The sequence below is a fragment of the Herpailurus yagouaroundi genome, unplaced genomic scaffold (assembly GCF_014898765.1).
Source record: "Herpailurus yagouaroundi ecotype Mexico unplaced genomic scaffold, PumYag 162, whole genome shotgun sequence".
Lineage (NCBI taxonomy): Eukaryota > Metazoa > Chordata > Mammalia > Carnivora > Felidae > Herpailurus > Herpailurus yagouaroundi.
Window position 1 is genome coordinate 58,564,730 of NW_024412403.1, and position 15,288 is coordinate 58,580,017.

Below are 15,288 nucleotides of genomic sequence, written 5' to 3' on the forward strand. Positions count from 1 at the left end.
TAAATTACCATCTTTAAATAAGCTTTTCCATTTATTTAAATGTCCATTGTCTTAGAGCTCATTGATACACCTCATGTTTGTTTCTGAAATCAAATTCTATTTCTGCTCCTGTGGATTTCATAGCTGTTGGAATCTTGGGCTGTTGATTGTAATGAACAATCTTCTGCCTTTTTCTGATAACTGTTAGAATCTATGGTGGAATTTAAAATGAGCTTATTAACCACTTACAGTGAAAGGACAGTAGTTTGGAAATACTGGTTTATACTTTTGGAATAACAGAATAAGGATTAAAGAGTAATAGCAACCTGAGCCATTTTCACCCAGAATAGTACTCCTTTAACAGGAGGTCTTTGCTCTGCATCTACCTGTTTGCCCACCTGCTGATAGCTCCCCTCCTCAGTCCTCCTTCACTTTCCTTCCAGATGTTAAATGCTCATAAAAACTGTTTGTACTCCTTAGTTGGTCTTAGTTCCAGCTTTCAGAGACACACAAAAAAAGTAACTAGCCCCTGGTATTTAAAGGCATAATTTCAGGGTCTCTGAAATGCAGGAAAGCAGTTTTGTCCAACTTTGGTAGATATTTTTTCATGTTTAGAGATACTATTTAAAAATACAAATGAAACTAACTTCTTGAAGACTTGATATGTTTGTAATACTGCCCTAACAGCTGTGGGGATATGTAACTCACATTAATGAAATTGATACTTTTGAGGAATGTTTGATTAGAAGGCAAGGCATAAATATCTGAAAAATCAAGTGCAGGCCATCAGGGTAAAAAAGGTCCCAACAAAAGTTCAGTATCTAGAAAGTAATAGTTTATGTGTGGAAGAGGGAGCTCATGCGAATAAACTTTTTTTTGCTTTAAATTTTAGTAATTCCCCCTGAATTAATACAGTATTCAGTGGTTTAAAACTCCAGACTGTTTATAAGACAAGACTAGTCACGATTTTACCCATGCCTATATCTCTAGCTTCTTCTGTTCCATCCCTTTCTTCACTTTTCCTACAACCCAAATTTAATAATCATGATAAACTATTTGCAGTTCTGGTAATACCTGTTTATGTTTTACATGTGTTTTTCTTTCTGGTTGGATTGCCTTTTTCTTCCTGTCTCTCTCCTCCTACGTTCTTCTATTTAACTGCTATTCGTCAGACCACATCCTTTTAGAAGCCATTGTTGAAATATATAACCCCTTGCAATTTGATGTTTTTCTCTTTTGGCTCTTTTGCCATTGTATCTTGAGCTTGTCTATTGCAGCAGTTTCCACACTGTTTACTATGTGTTTTCTCCTAGAAACACATGGTGGACTGCAACTATGTACTTTAAAATTTAACTTTATCTAAAGCCTACAAGGGTTCCTAGTATATAGCAGTCATGCCCTTTTAAATGTTGTTTAAGTAGAGGATAGGGATGGATTGGTGAGCTTTTTAGTCTACAGAGGTGGTGTAGAAAAAAAAGTAGTTGAGTCAGCTTTGAATTTTGGGTAGGTTTTGGGTAAGAAGAAGGGAAATAAGTGTAGGGAGAACAAGTGAGCCAGTGTAGGGAGGCAGAAAACAATACACATTCGGGCAGTTTTTTAGTGTCAACATTGGTGACATTTTGGGCTGAAATTCTTTGTTGTAGTGAGCTGTCCTGTCCATTGTAGACTGTTTGGCAGCATCCATGACCTCTGCGCACCAGATGGCTAGTAGCAGTCCTTCAGTTATGACAACTGAGAATGTCTCTAGACATTGCCGGGTGTCCTCTGGGAGAGAAGAGAGGAGAGATCACTTACTGTTGAGAACCGTCATTAGTGGAACCACTGAATAATTTGTTGATTGCTTATAGGATTTATATAAAGCACAAGAATTAAAGACTAGAGAGTTGAGTAGGACTGCATTAAAGTAACTTGAAGGTTAGGATGGGGAATTTGAGCTTTGTATTACTGGAAATGCCAAGTTAGTGTAAGGTACTGTGCTTGCCTCCCTTTTTCTACTCTCAGACTCTTGTTATGTAAAGTATGGTTCCTGAACCAGCAGCATTGGTATCACTTGGGAGTTTGTTAGAAATACAGAATTTCAGGCCCCTCCCAGACTTAATGAATGGTAAGTCTACATTTTAGCAGAATAGCTAAATGATTCATATGCAGAGTAAAGTTTGAGAAGCACAGCTTTCACTGTGCTTATAGGGATACTTAATTCATAGTAGACTTGATTTAGGGAGTAATGTGAAAATTGTGATTTATGAAGATCGGTCTGGTGTTTTTGATGGATTGAAATGAAGAAGTCCCAAAATCATAATCCTTCAGCCATGAGGACATGAAGACTTGAAATTAATTTTCTAATTTCTGCCACTTGAGGAAAGAAGGAAGCTATTATATAGGAATAACTGTCAGGACTTTCTAACTGATTGGATACAAGAAACAAGGGAGCTTTGAGCATAACAGGTTTTGAACCCTCGTGATTGAATAAGTTATGTTACTATTAACTCCAGTGGGCGTGTCTGAATGAAAACCAGGTGTTGAGGTTGGGAGGCTAAGATAATGAGTTCAGCATTTGTTTTATTGAGTTTGAGGATATATAGGCAAAAAATACTAGTTGGTAGTTAGAAACTGTGGAGTCAAGCCCTGTATCAAAATTGAATTAGAGATCATCTGGATAATAGTGTATATCAGATAAAAGTTTTTAATTAAGGCAGATGCAAAAAGTAACTGAAGGCCCCCAGGACCCAGTATTTATTAAGGCAGAGGTTAGAAGAAACAAATAAAGAGAGCTTTGAGAAAAATTCGGGCAAAGTAATACTACTTACATGATGACAAGATAAAATTTTTAAGATTACTCTAGCAGCTTTTACCACAGGGAGAATTAAGCCCTACAGACATGATTTGAATAACCATTTTTTTCAGTTTTCCTAAGGATGGTGCACAGCTAGTATCATTCTAAATGCATAGCCCAGAAAGTAATTCATTACTTACAGCAGATACTTTAAGGCATTAGTACTTAGTTCTTTGGGAAATGAATGTGAAGAACTGCACCAAAATATCAAATTCTGTGAAGTTAGTCAAAGAAAATAGGCATACAAAAATATTGAGCCTGTGGTTTACGTGGTGACCTTAGAGTCTCAGTGCAGTGGTAGTAATAGAACCCAAATTAAGGGAATGTGATATAACAAAAAACCTTTGGGAAAATTTAACAAGTGTCCCATAGTTGATTACTATGTACCTAGTTGATTACTTGTCTTGATGGGATATTACATAGTTGTTGGAATTATGGTTAAGAAAAGTGTTGCTGCTTGAGGGGGGGGAAAAGCAAAAAATATATATCCAGATAGAAACTAGAAAAAGAAATAAAGAGAAGTGGAAGAAGGTGAAAATGACTGCATTAGGATATTGTAGTTGTGGATAATTTTCCCGTTTTTCCAATTTTTAGAAATACTGCTTTTGCAGTAAAAAAAATTCCATTGCTGTGCATGATGGAATGACAGGGACTGGATTTACCCTCTCTCTAAGAACAAGAAACCAGGCAAATAAGAAAGTTTTTAGTCATTGGACAATAGGCAGTGTAGGATTATGATCCCTGAAAGAAGGAAAACAAAGCGAGTCCCTACAATGTTCTAGCTTCCTCTTTAGGCAGTTTCCAGGCTACAGCTCACTGACAAGGATTTGAAGCAGAGAATGATGGTTTCAGGGAGAGTAAAAGAGACATTGGAATTCAGGGAGGACAGGTGACTAGAATTTGTGGAGGAGAATACTGGAAAGCAGAGAGCATCAGAGAGAGAGAGAGAGAGAGTGTGTGCTTTAGAGATCTACAGAAGGGCACTCTCAAGTCTTTTTGGTTTAGTACTGATCTGTGTATGTGTGAGAGGAAACTTTTGAGGTGGAGGAAAGAACCAGCAGAAAGCAGTAGGTCTAACCAACAATTCTGGTGTTCACACAGGGCTGGGAAAACTTCATATTCTCCCCATTCAGAGTTCAGAAGGGCATTGGTAGAATCTTAAGAGGAAGTAACAGCAAAAGTGCTAGACAGGGAAGGGTACAGAGAAGTTAACTAAAATATTGAGGTATATGAGAAAAGTAACTTCAGAAAGCCAATACAATCTACAACTAGGAGATTTATTCCCTTCATAGGAGACAAAAATAGCAGTTTAAAATTGACTTTAAAATAATTTTTTAAAGCTCCTCAAAGATAAAAGCTTCTATTAATGATGGCATAAGTTATTCAGACCAACTCTCCCATAGGAGGGATGCAGTATAAAATACCACCGAAAGCTTCAAAGAGGTAAGAATATAGTGAGAAATCTACCTAGACCAAAATCTAGGAGAAGGTAAAAACAGAAATAAGCCTAGTACTGAAAGCTGCATTCCACCTGAGGGCTTCTGAGAATTCAGAAGAAACACTTGAGATTTTGAGATTTTGAGAGCCTTGAGAAAACAGAGACAAACTTCTAAGTGTAGTTTTGCTCAAGATGGGATGTCTAGTAACCCTTCTTTTATTCACTTGGTATCCAAAGCTTACATTTTTCAGAATAGTAGTAAACTAGAAGCAAACCAGCCTTCTTACAGACTTCTAGGTTTATGATTACCTGAGTGGTCTGATTTTTTAAAAAAATTTTTTTTAATGTTTTTATTTTTGAGAGAGCATGCAAGCGGGGAAAGGGCAGAGAGAGAGAGAGAGAGAGAGAGAGAGACACAGAATCCAAGCTGTTGACACGGAGCCTTGACACAGGGCTTGAACCCACACTCAACTGACAGAGCCACCCAGGCACCCCTGAATGGTCTGATCTTAATAAGTTCAGGAGATCCTAGACTGCTTAGAGATTTCAGGAGATTGGTAGAAGAAAAGTCCAATCTTTTCTGGTCTGGAAGAAAACTACCTTATTTTAGACCCCGGATTATTTCTCTCTTAATTATTCAGACACAGGCATATAGTTTCCTTGAGTAGGGAGGCATACAAGTAAAGAAAACCCCACAAGCAGCAGCCAGTACAAATCAGACAATAGAAACAGACCTGCAAAGATACAAGATGTTGGAGTTATCAGACACAGACTATGAAACAGCATCACTTAACATTTGAAGAGATAAGTCAGTCTATAAAATTTCTGCAGAGAAGAAATTATTTTAAAAAATACATAATAATTTGCCTTGAAGTAGAGAAGTAATTTTTAGCATATAAAAGCAGTTAACCATAAAAGGTAACTGAAAACTGATAAATTTTGGTACATTTGAATTAAAAATTTCTGCTTACCAAAACACATCGTAGAGCAAAAAGATCCTAAACCAGTAGAGGGTATTTTTTTTTAGCATATATCATCAAAAAAGGGCTCTTTTCCCAAATCAGTAAGTAAAAGCAATTGGTTTTAATAGGCATTTTGCAGAAGAAATTCCAAATAGCCTATAACATGAAAAGATCCTTAACCTCATTCATAATGTGAGAAATTAAAAATACAGTCTTAATGATAATATGATTATATACATACAAGATTGACAAACATTGGGAAGTCAGTATCAACTTGTAGTGAGTCTTTGGACCAAGAGGAGCTCTAATATTGGGAGTAATTTGGTACCTTAAAAAGCTTTTTTGGCATTATCTGGTAAAATTGAAAATAAAAATAGTACTAATTCCACTATAAGGGACAGACTAGAGAGGCATCTGCACAAATATGCCAAGGTACATGAATGAGAATGTTTCTTATAAAATTGTTTACTCCAAACAGGAAACTGCGCCAATGTCCAATGGTAAATAAACCGTACAGCAGTTAAAATTAATAATTTATACTATTGCATGTAAATTTAAATGATCTAAAAATTAAAAGTTAAAAAAATGAATTCCAAAATAATAAACTAAGGCTAATTCTTCTCAAATAAATTAATCTCAGCAACACAAAGTTGAGTCAAAGAAAAACTGTTACAAAAATGCATATAGTCCAATACTATTTGTGTAAAGTTCAGAAATAGGTAAAATGCAACTGTTTTTAGGTTTGCATGTGTTGCTTGTAGACCTATCATGAAAAGTAAGCAAAAATATATTTCCAATAATGGATTCATACTTGGGCCAGTAGGTGTCAAGGTCAGGAAGAGGCATGTTGAGGAACTTGGGAGGTGCTATTTTTTTTTTTTATTAAGATGTATGGTGGTTACATAGATGTTTACTATAAAGTGTTCATTACATGTGTTGTGTGTACTTTTCCCATTGCTATTTTACAGCAGTACATCTTGTAAAACACATAGGGAAATACATAAGGGAAATATCAATACGCCTTGAGGTAATTATGAAACAAAAAAAAATAGATACAAATCAAGAACAGATGGCACTGAAAGAACTAGTTGGAAATTTTGGAAATGAATAAAAGTTATTGGGATAAAAATTTAATGTACAGAATAAGCTATAGGCTTGCGCCAAATAATTCCTGAAGTGAGACTGAGGAATTTATACAGAAAGAAGCACATAAAATTTGCTGGAAAATGTGAAGAGATAGTTAGTATAATGGAAGGTAGATTGAAAGGGCCTAAGCATTAAGGTTAGTTTTCATCTGCTGAGGAGCTTTCTTATACTAGAAAAAGGTAATGTCATCTACATTCTAAGCATAACTATTATTGACATTATACTTTAACAATGTAGGTTCCATACTGGTAACTTAATTTGTATTTTCTGTAAACATTTTTGCTGCAAAATGAAGCTGTATGTCTAAAAACTACATTCTTCCCCCTTGCAGAGTGATACTACTTACAATCTCATAATGGAAATTATGATCCAACTTACAGGACATTTTCATATACTAACTGGGGAGAACTCATCGGTCCCTATAAAGAAAAATGTATCTCTGCTAGGGAGAACCGTCTTCAAGATTATAAAGTCTTGCTTAGCTTCTTGTTTGCCTTGGCTTATGATCCTCTCTTGTTCCAAGAATCCAGTTGATGTTGGTATTACTTAAAAGTGTGTGTGTAGATTTTATAGGCCTTTGCTTCTAAGTTTATGAAATATGGTTAGATATGGCTTGGAAGGATGTAAATATATTCTTAATTGAAATGTAACTACTTTTTTTTTTTTTTTTTTTAATTTAAACAGTTGAACCCACTGTGAGCCTGATAAAAGGGCCAGATTCTTTAATTGATGGAGGAAATGAAACGGTAGCAGCCATTTGTATCGCAGCCACTGGAAAACCAGTTGCACACATTGACTGGGAAGGTGATCTTGGTGAAATGGAATCCACTACAACTTCTTTTCCAAATGAAACGGCAACAATTGTCAGTCAGTATAAGCTGTTTCCAACCAGATTTGCTAGAGGAAGGCGAATTACTTGTGTTGTAAAACATCCAGCCTTGGAAAAGGACATCCGATATTCTTTCATATTAGATATACAGTGTAAGTAAACGATAACATCTGCTTTTGAAACATATGCATTTTATTTTAATTTTCTTCCTTTGACATAATTCTATGTCAGACTTTTTAATTTGAATATTTAGTATTCAGATATTCTTACAGCTTTTCCTTGTTGACCTTTTCTTTCTTAATTTTTAAAAATATTTTCATGGAAATTTCATTTAACCAGAACATTTTTTATTAGTTTGTAAAGATGGAGAGTGCCAACTTAAAATTATTTAATCTTATCCTTTTTAGACTGGACTTAAGCAAATTATGGAAATATTTATACCTCAAAATGTGCAATACTTTGAGACAAACTTCTCTAATCCAATTAATATAGCTGTTACTCAGTTTTATTGATACTACCCATGATGTTTTCAGCAAAAATCTTTCACTGCCTAGATGCATTTTAATTAGAGTGAAAACCCATGTTTTTTATTATTGTTTCTCATCTGATTTTCTTGATCATGTTATAGAGTAAGACGGTATGTTAAAGATATCATTGGGATCATAACCATTGTAGATAAGTTCAAACTTGGCCCGTCTTGTATTTTTTTTTTTTTTTTGGTTAAGGGATGCTCCCTTGTGTGTGAAGTTTGTATATGTATATATGTATGTGTGTGTACTTTTTCCTGTACATTTTCTCAGTTGTTGATATGTTCTTTATGTAGCACTTAAAAATTTTGAGAAGAAAAAGTGGTAATGCAGCTAGCTTATAACAAGGATAATGAAAATGAATAGGTGGTGTTACAGTTTTCATTCTTAGTGTTTTCTTTTGATATGACATGCATGGATTTTTAAATTGCACATATTCATTGCACTTGGTGTAATGATTTCTAAAGCTAATTCTGAGAATCTTTTTCAACATTTATAGGGTTGAACTTGGGAACTTAATCTTATGTGAATGTTATTACCATTTTATTCTGGAGTGCAGATACCTTCTTTTCACTTCTTTGGAGAATCCAATTAAAATTTCTCTTTTTCCTTTTCCTACCTTACTTTCACAGACTTAACTTTTTCCTTTTTCTTGTAAAATTCAGATCCCAATTGTAAGTACTATTAATATTTTCCTCATATATATTTTGTCCTTCCTTGTATTTAGTAATGACTGACATTTTCTTCAATTTGTATTATGTATGTTATTCTTTTTTGGTTGGTGTTTGCTTGAATGCAATCCTAAATATATAAAAATATTTCTTTTAATGTAAGACATATAATTATGGCTTAGATTTATTGACTTGTTCTTTAAATGTTAGAATACTCATGACTTTTTTTCTTTAATTGGCACCTATAAAACATGTGAACAAAGTTTAAAGAGATAAAATCTTATATCCAAAATTCATATCAAAATTTGGAGGTATTCTTTGGGAATACCTTACTTAGTACTTATTCCTTCCTCTTAGTAAAAGAAGGTAAACACACAGATATCTGTACTGTTCTTTCAGTAACATTTTATGGTACCAATTTTAAGTTATAAAAATGATTGTTAATTTTTGCATTTATGAGGCAGGCATTTCTTAAAATTACTGAGGTAGTTAATTGTTCCTTAGTAAAAGTTTAATTTGTTACCACTGTTTTGTAAACCTTGCTTGACAGTAGATCAAGCTTCCCTGCCAGAATTAAACTGACCTGGTCCCTCTGTAACTTCCCACCTGGTCATGTACTATTTATCTAGTTTACTGTGTAACTCACAGCAGGGCCCCTGTACCATGCATAAAGTGACATTCCCTTAGGAAGCCTTTCATGACCTTCCTCAGCCCCCATCCCCAATCTAAATTAGGCCCTTCTTATCTTCTCGGTATCATCCTGTTCTTTTCTTTCTTGGCTCTCGTAATAGGTTTTGATCACATACTTTTAAATTATTCCCTTCCTTATTAAAAGCTATTAGAAAATACGTTTTATGAATACAGAGTCTATATGTATACCAAATGCCTACAATAGTGCCTGCCACTTATTAGGAGTTAGACAATATGATGGTTGAATGAATGGTTAGTATTAGGTTGTGTAGTTGGAAGGCATAAATTTGTATTGCTAGTAGGTATGGATAATTGCTCATTTAACTAATTATGCTATGTTGCACATATACCAAAGGATGTTTGGGTGCAATGGATAAAATTTCATGTTTTAGAACAGTTGAGGCCATAGATAACTTACTTTAGTTTTAATTTTAGCCTTAGAAAGTTTATGTCACATTCCATCTCTACTTACCCGTAGAATATTAATTATAATACAGAGAGTCTAATCTCTGTAATTGATTTTGTATCTCTTAGGGGATATTTTCTTTCAGATTAAACATTTTTTAAGACAGTTTTATATGGCGACTTGGTATTTAAATGCCACGTCTCATCCAAGTAAGCGGTGTAATGTATTTCCTTTGTTTATATATCTGTGTTTCTCATAATAGAACTCTTATATTTTGTTCTTGGTGATTATAGGTTTGTGAATATTGTTACATTCAGTGCCCATAATAACTAGAACTGTACATGCTTACAGCTGCCTAGGGTTTGGGTACTCATTGTACATTCGTGCAGTTTCAGTCAACTACTATATTAACTACTGTTTTCCAGTCTATTATCTTAATGCTTTGTCATTATATATTGCATTTATCACTAACAAGAGATAATTTGTCCTGTTATGCATTTATTTTATAGATGCTCCTGAGGTTTCAGTAACAGGCTATGATGGGAATTGGTTTGTAGGAAGAAAAGGTGTTAATCTCAAGTGTAATGCTGATGCAAATCCACCACCCTTCAAATCTGTGTGGAGCAGGTAATAATGTCAGATACTTCTAAAGAGAAGTTATATAAAGTGAAAAGTATTCTTAAATGCATAATTAATTTTTTTTAATCTGTGTAATACATGATCATAGTAACAGTTGAAAATTAAATTAAGCATTTCTGAGTGTTCTCCTGTCCCACCTCTCCCCTACCTTTCTATCCCTGCAGTTCTGTTTCTCAGAGGCTCCTTTTTAGCAGTTCCTTCTGGTAGTTACCATCATAGGTCTTAAATTGCTACTTCTTAATACTATTTATTGACTTGTGGCAGATGAAAATTTAATTTTATATCTACCCCTTCACACAACAAACATACCCATACACATATTCCTACCTTTATGAGTCCCAGTGAAATTCAGCTACTTTTAGTTAAACTCTGTAGTCATCGTTTGCCTCCCTATGACAAGTAAATACTATTTACTGAGAACTAAGTAGTATACTGGAATTCTGTTTTCTTTTGTCTAAGATCTTTGTTTTCCCTGAGGCTAAGAATTCTTAGCCTCAAAGAATATCCTTAATTCTCTTTATCTGTGAAATTTCAAACTGTTATACTAAGATTTTCACTCATTTTTGTCAGTATTTAGGGCCCCCCTTTAGTCTTGAGACCTGTATCTGTCAACTGTGTATAATTTTCTCATCTTTTTGGTCATTTCCCTCTTTTTTTTTTTTTTTTTTTTTTGGTTTACCAGACCTATTTTTTGTATACTAAATATCCTTTCTTATTTTTCAAACAGTTTTTTGTTTCTCCTAGATTTCCTTGATTTTTTTTTTTCCCTAACTGACTTACTGATTTAAAACATGTTGGGGGTGTATTTAATTTCTAAGAGCATTTTCTTATTTCCCTGTTCTTTTCATAGCATTTTTTTCTTATTTTATGGATATAATGTCTTTTTGTTTTTTCCCAAGAATACAGTACTAATGTTATTTCCTCAGAGAGTTTTTTTCTGCTTCAAGTTCTTTTGTTTTTTGTTTGGTCTTTCATTTTGTAGATATTCCTTAATTTTCTCAGTTGTCCAGTCGTTTCACAGTGATGTATTAAAATAAAATGCTGAGTGGAAACTCTGTCTTTAGAGTGGGAATTACTCATTAGTAGATTCCATTTAGAGTGATCAGCTAGAGAGGATTCTTTGCCTGGAGAAGCTTCAGATGTCACTTAGGAAGAGTGAAAGTCTTTTTTTTCCATGGCCATTCAGTTTTTTTTTTTTTTTATTGAGTATATATTAATTCATTCTTCTTTCTTTTTTTTTTTAATTCATTCTTATTTCTAAATCAAAAGTGTCTAGTATCTGTACAGAGTTGAGAGGAGTCCATTATTTTTTTTCAACTTTCAACTAATCTCATTAATTCTTAGCCCTCTGCTTCACTCTGGCTTTCTGTAGTACAGTGAGTCAAACTCCAAATCTTGGGTTCTTTGGAGCACATTGGCTGCCTTCCCATTCATATGCCTTCTGGAAGCACTTCTTCAGCCCAGAGTGGAGTTTTTCAGCCTTGGAACTATTGACATTTGGGGCTGGATAAATCTTTGTTGTGGGAAGCAGTCCTGTGAATTGCAGTATGTTTAGCAGCATCCCTGGCCTCAAACCATGCCCCCCCTCCCCCAACCCTGTAGTCTCCAGACATGCCAGTTGTCCCCTGGAGATAAAAATCAATCTTGATTGAATAGCTTAAAGCATGTATTGTTTTTGCCATCTCTTTTCCATCTTCTGAAAGTTTGTTGAAACATCTTGTCTGATGACTTGTGTCTCCTGTTTTGTTTTTCTTTGTGGGTTTTTTAATAGCTTTCAATTCCTTTACCCTTGTTTTAGGTGGGATTTTGTGGGAGCAAGGAAACAGTATATTTGATACATCTGTTGTCTTTAAGCAAAGATACAGTTTTTAAAGTAGAGAAGGTTTTTTTCATTTACATTTTCCTAAAAGTGAGAAACAGTCTTTGGTTAAGATGTGTGATAGGTTATTTTTAAAAGTTATACAATTCTGAGTTCCATTCCTAGATGTCTTTTTGAGTATGATGCCTAATCTCTCTAATTTTGTTTCCTCACTGATAAAAGTATGTCATAGAGTTGTGAGAGTAGAGACAATGAATATAAACGAAGTAGCATAAGTGAAATAGCATAGAAAGTGCTTAGCATGTCATTTGCTGTGAGTTTAATGTGATATTTAGATTTTTATGACTATGGCTTATTTGAATAAGCAACTTTAAAGGATTATAAGCCATTTTTCTATTTCTCAGAATTAAAGGGATTCGAATTTGGGCCTCAAAGTGCAGAGAGATAATTGATAAGATTTATACACTCCATATTCATTCTCACCCTCCTAGAAAATGTTCACCTTTTGAAAGCGTGTGCTTATACTAGTGTTCTTTTCAAAGTCTTCTTAGAAGAAGGCTGGGTGTTTCTGTTTTTTAAGCCATGCGAGAATATTATCTTTTTTCTTCAGTGCTAAATTGAAGTTCCAGCACTGTAAAAGATTTTGATTGTTCTTTTATCTACTACCCTGGGATTTGAAGAACAAAATCATTCCTCTTATGGTCCAGTGTTGGTTTTGTTTCTTTCTACCTTTTTATTTATTTATTTTTTTTAATTCTTATTCCCTTTGTAATTAGTTGTTGGTCTTCTGCTATATACTTAGATCATTGAAAGCAAGAACCTGATCTTATTTACTTGTGAATCTCAGCAGCACTAACAGAGTAGAGTATGATTAGTAGTAAGCTACTGGTAACTAAGTAGTGGATAGCCAAGTGAATGAATGAATGGACTTTTTGAAAATGTTAGTTCAAACCATAATACTTGAGTGCCTGGGTTTACTTGACTTTTTGTCCTCTTAAACAATTTACTCATGGACTTTAGAAATAATTTCAAAATAAATTGGTGTATTTTTTGGTACCCTAAATTTGGCGATATGATGTATAACAGTATACTTAGTTCCATTGCAGTGAATGGCTTTAGAGTTGCAGTGGGATTTTATTCTTATTGTGGTTTATGCTAATGTATAACAGGATGTCTTAGAGCCAAATTAGTATAGACATCTATTTTTAAAAAGTTTTTATTGATGCCAAAATGGTGTCTTGGTTTTTACTGTCCCAGATGCCCACCTTAAAATTGAGATTATTTTATAAGAAGACCCTTTTTGATGCTTTAGAAACTAATCCTCTTTGGATGGGGCATAGTATAAATTTGCTCAGTATGAAATAATGCTGTTTAAATATGTTACAGAAGGTGCTAAAACATTACTATGTACTTAAATGAGTTGGCTTTCCATTAAGGAATTTATAGATATATCATGAATTGATGTATTCACTGAGAATTATTTGTAATTCCTTTGATACTGTATGTCTTCAAATAATACATTTTTCTAATTTTCCAATTTTCTGAATTTGAGTCTTAAAATCACATAATTTTTTCTCTCCTTCTTTCCCATTCTAATATGTTGGCCTACTTCCACTTCTGTCATTTAGTATTTTGAAAGAATGGTTATTTATTTACTTTTTTTTTCCTGAAAGAGTGGGTATTCTTCGTGGATTTTTGTCTGTTCATTTTTATTGACAATTCACATCTTATATACTTTCATTTCATAGTGAATTTTACCTAAAGAATGCCAGTTCTTTTACTAATATCTCAAAAGTGTGGTATCTTATTTAAATAGCTGTCTGTGAATAAAGTCTGACGATACATAAAATAATTTCATGCTTTTTAAAATCTAGGTTAGATGGACAGTGGCCTGATGGTTTATTGGCTTCAGACAATACTCTTCATTTTGTCCATCCATTGACTTTCAATTATTCTGGTGTTTATGTCTGTAAAGTGACCAATTCCCTTGGTCAAAGGAGTGATCAAAAGGTCATCTACATTTCAGGTAAGTTACTATCTACTGGTGAAATGAGTTAATGAAATTATTCCTGTAACAGCAGTAATAATAACACTATGTTCTCATTGGCAATTTATATTTGCTAAGGTACAAATTCCTCAGTGTGAGGTTTTCCAAATAATCTAAAAGAGATATAATAAAGTAGCCCTGCCTGAAACACATATGTAAAGTGCCATTACTTAAAGAAGTGTCAAAGTGTCTATGCAATAAGCTTATATACATTTTAAGACCTTTGCATATAGTTAATTTTTCAATTACATAGTATTAAGTATTCCTTTTATAGATAGTGTGTACCTTTCTAGGTTCTCTCATCTTTACACCGAGAGCATCTTTACACTGGGTTTGTTTGTTTATTTGTTTTTGGTTGTCACTCTCAACACAAGTGTCTCAAATAAAATGGGATATTGACTTTGATGACCTGGCTTATTAAAGAACATACTTTGTCACTCAATATGGAACTCTATCATATTGGAATACTGAGAGGTTAAGTAGGAATGCTATTGAAAATGTGCTAATGAAATAAAATTTAAGATGTTTCTTATTACCAGGCCTTAAGCAACTAAGAACTTAGATTTTTCACATCCCATTTATTTTACAAGGAACATTTCTGTTCATTTGACTGAATATATAAATTTGGATACTCACAAAATACTGTTAGAGCTAAAAATACATTTATTCATGGGTGTGGCTATAACAAATTATTCATGGAATGCTCAGTTGTAAAAATTATATAAAATATTTCGAGCATCTCCTTATTGACTATAAGAATATAGCAATCTTCATGTCTAAAAAATGGAAAATTAAAGGAAAAAGGAAGAGAACCCTGAGAAAAGCAGGTTTGTATGGTAATTATGTAGTGGATATAGCTAAGGTTTTTATCTCTGTTCTGATCTAAAACTAAGTAAGTTAGATTTTTAGAGAAATTTTAAACTTACTTCAATGTTACATTCTCCATCTTTGATCCCTCAATCTAGGAACAATCCCTCATATTATTTTCTGTTAGCATTTCCCACAATTTTTAGTTTTATGCTTAACTTGTGTACTTATTATTCATCCTCACATTTAAGCATTTTGCATTTACTTCATTTACCATTGAATACTCAGCACTTAGCGCCTGGCACTTGATAGGCATGATGCAAATATATTTTTGCATGAATCTCACAGGAAGCTTAGAGCTGTGTACATCCCTTGCTAGCCCTTTCTGCCAGCAGCAGTGCTTTGGTGGAAATCAGATTGAGATTAAATATTAGTTTATTAGTCTCCCTTTCTTTCCTTAAAGGTTTTTGTTTTTGTTTTTGTTTTTGTTTTTTT

At 33.7% G+C, this 15,288-nt stretch overlaps 1 protein-coding gene across 3 annotated transcripts in view; it reads left to right on the forward strand.

Annotated features, from left to right (window-relative positions):
• Positions 1 to 15,288, forward strand: part of NECTIN3 (nectin cell adhesion molecule 3) — a 127,936-nt gene that overhangs the window by 40,851 nt on the left and 71,797 nt on the right. For all 3 annotated transcript variants that reach the window (XR_005793280.1, XM_040484444.1, XM_040484443.1), the window contains exons 3-5: positions 7,043 to 7,339; positions 9,991 to 10,108; positions 13,814 to 13,965. Coding sequence is in view for 2 of the 3 variants with exons in the window: in XM_040484444.1 (XP_040340378.1) it covers positions 7,043 to 7,339; positions 9,991 to 10,108; positions 13,814 to 13,965 (567 nt within the window). In the remaining variant the exon portion in view is untranslated. The remainder of the gene's footprint in view (positions 1 to 7,042; positions 7,340 to 9,990; positions 10,109 to 13,813; positions 13,966 to 15,288) is intronic.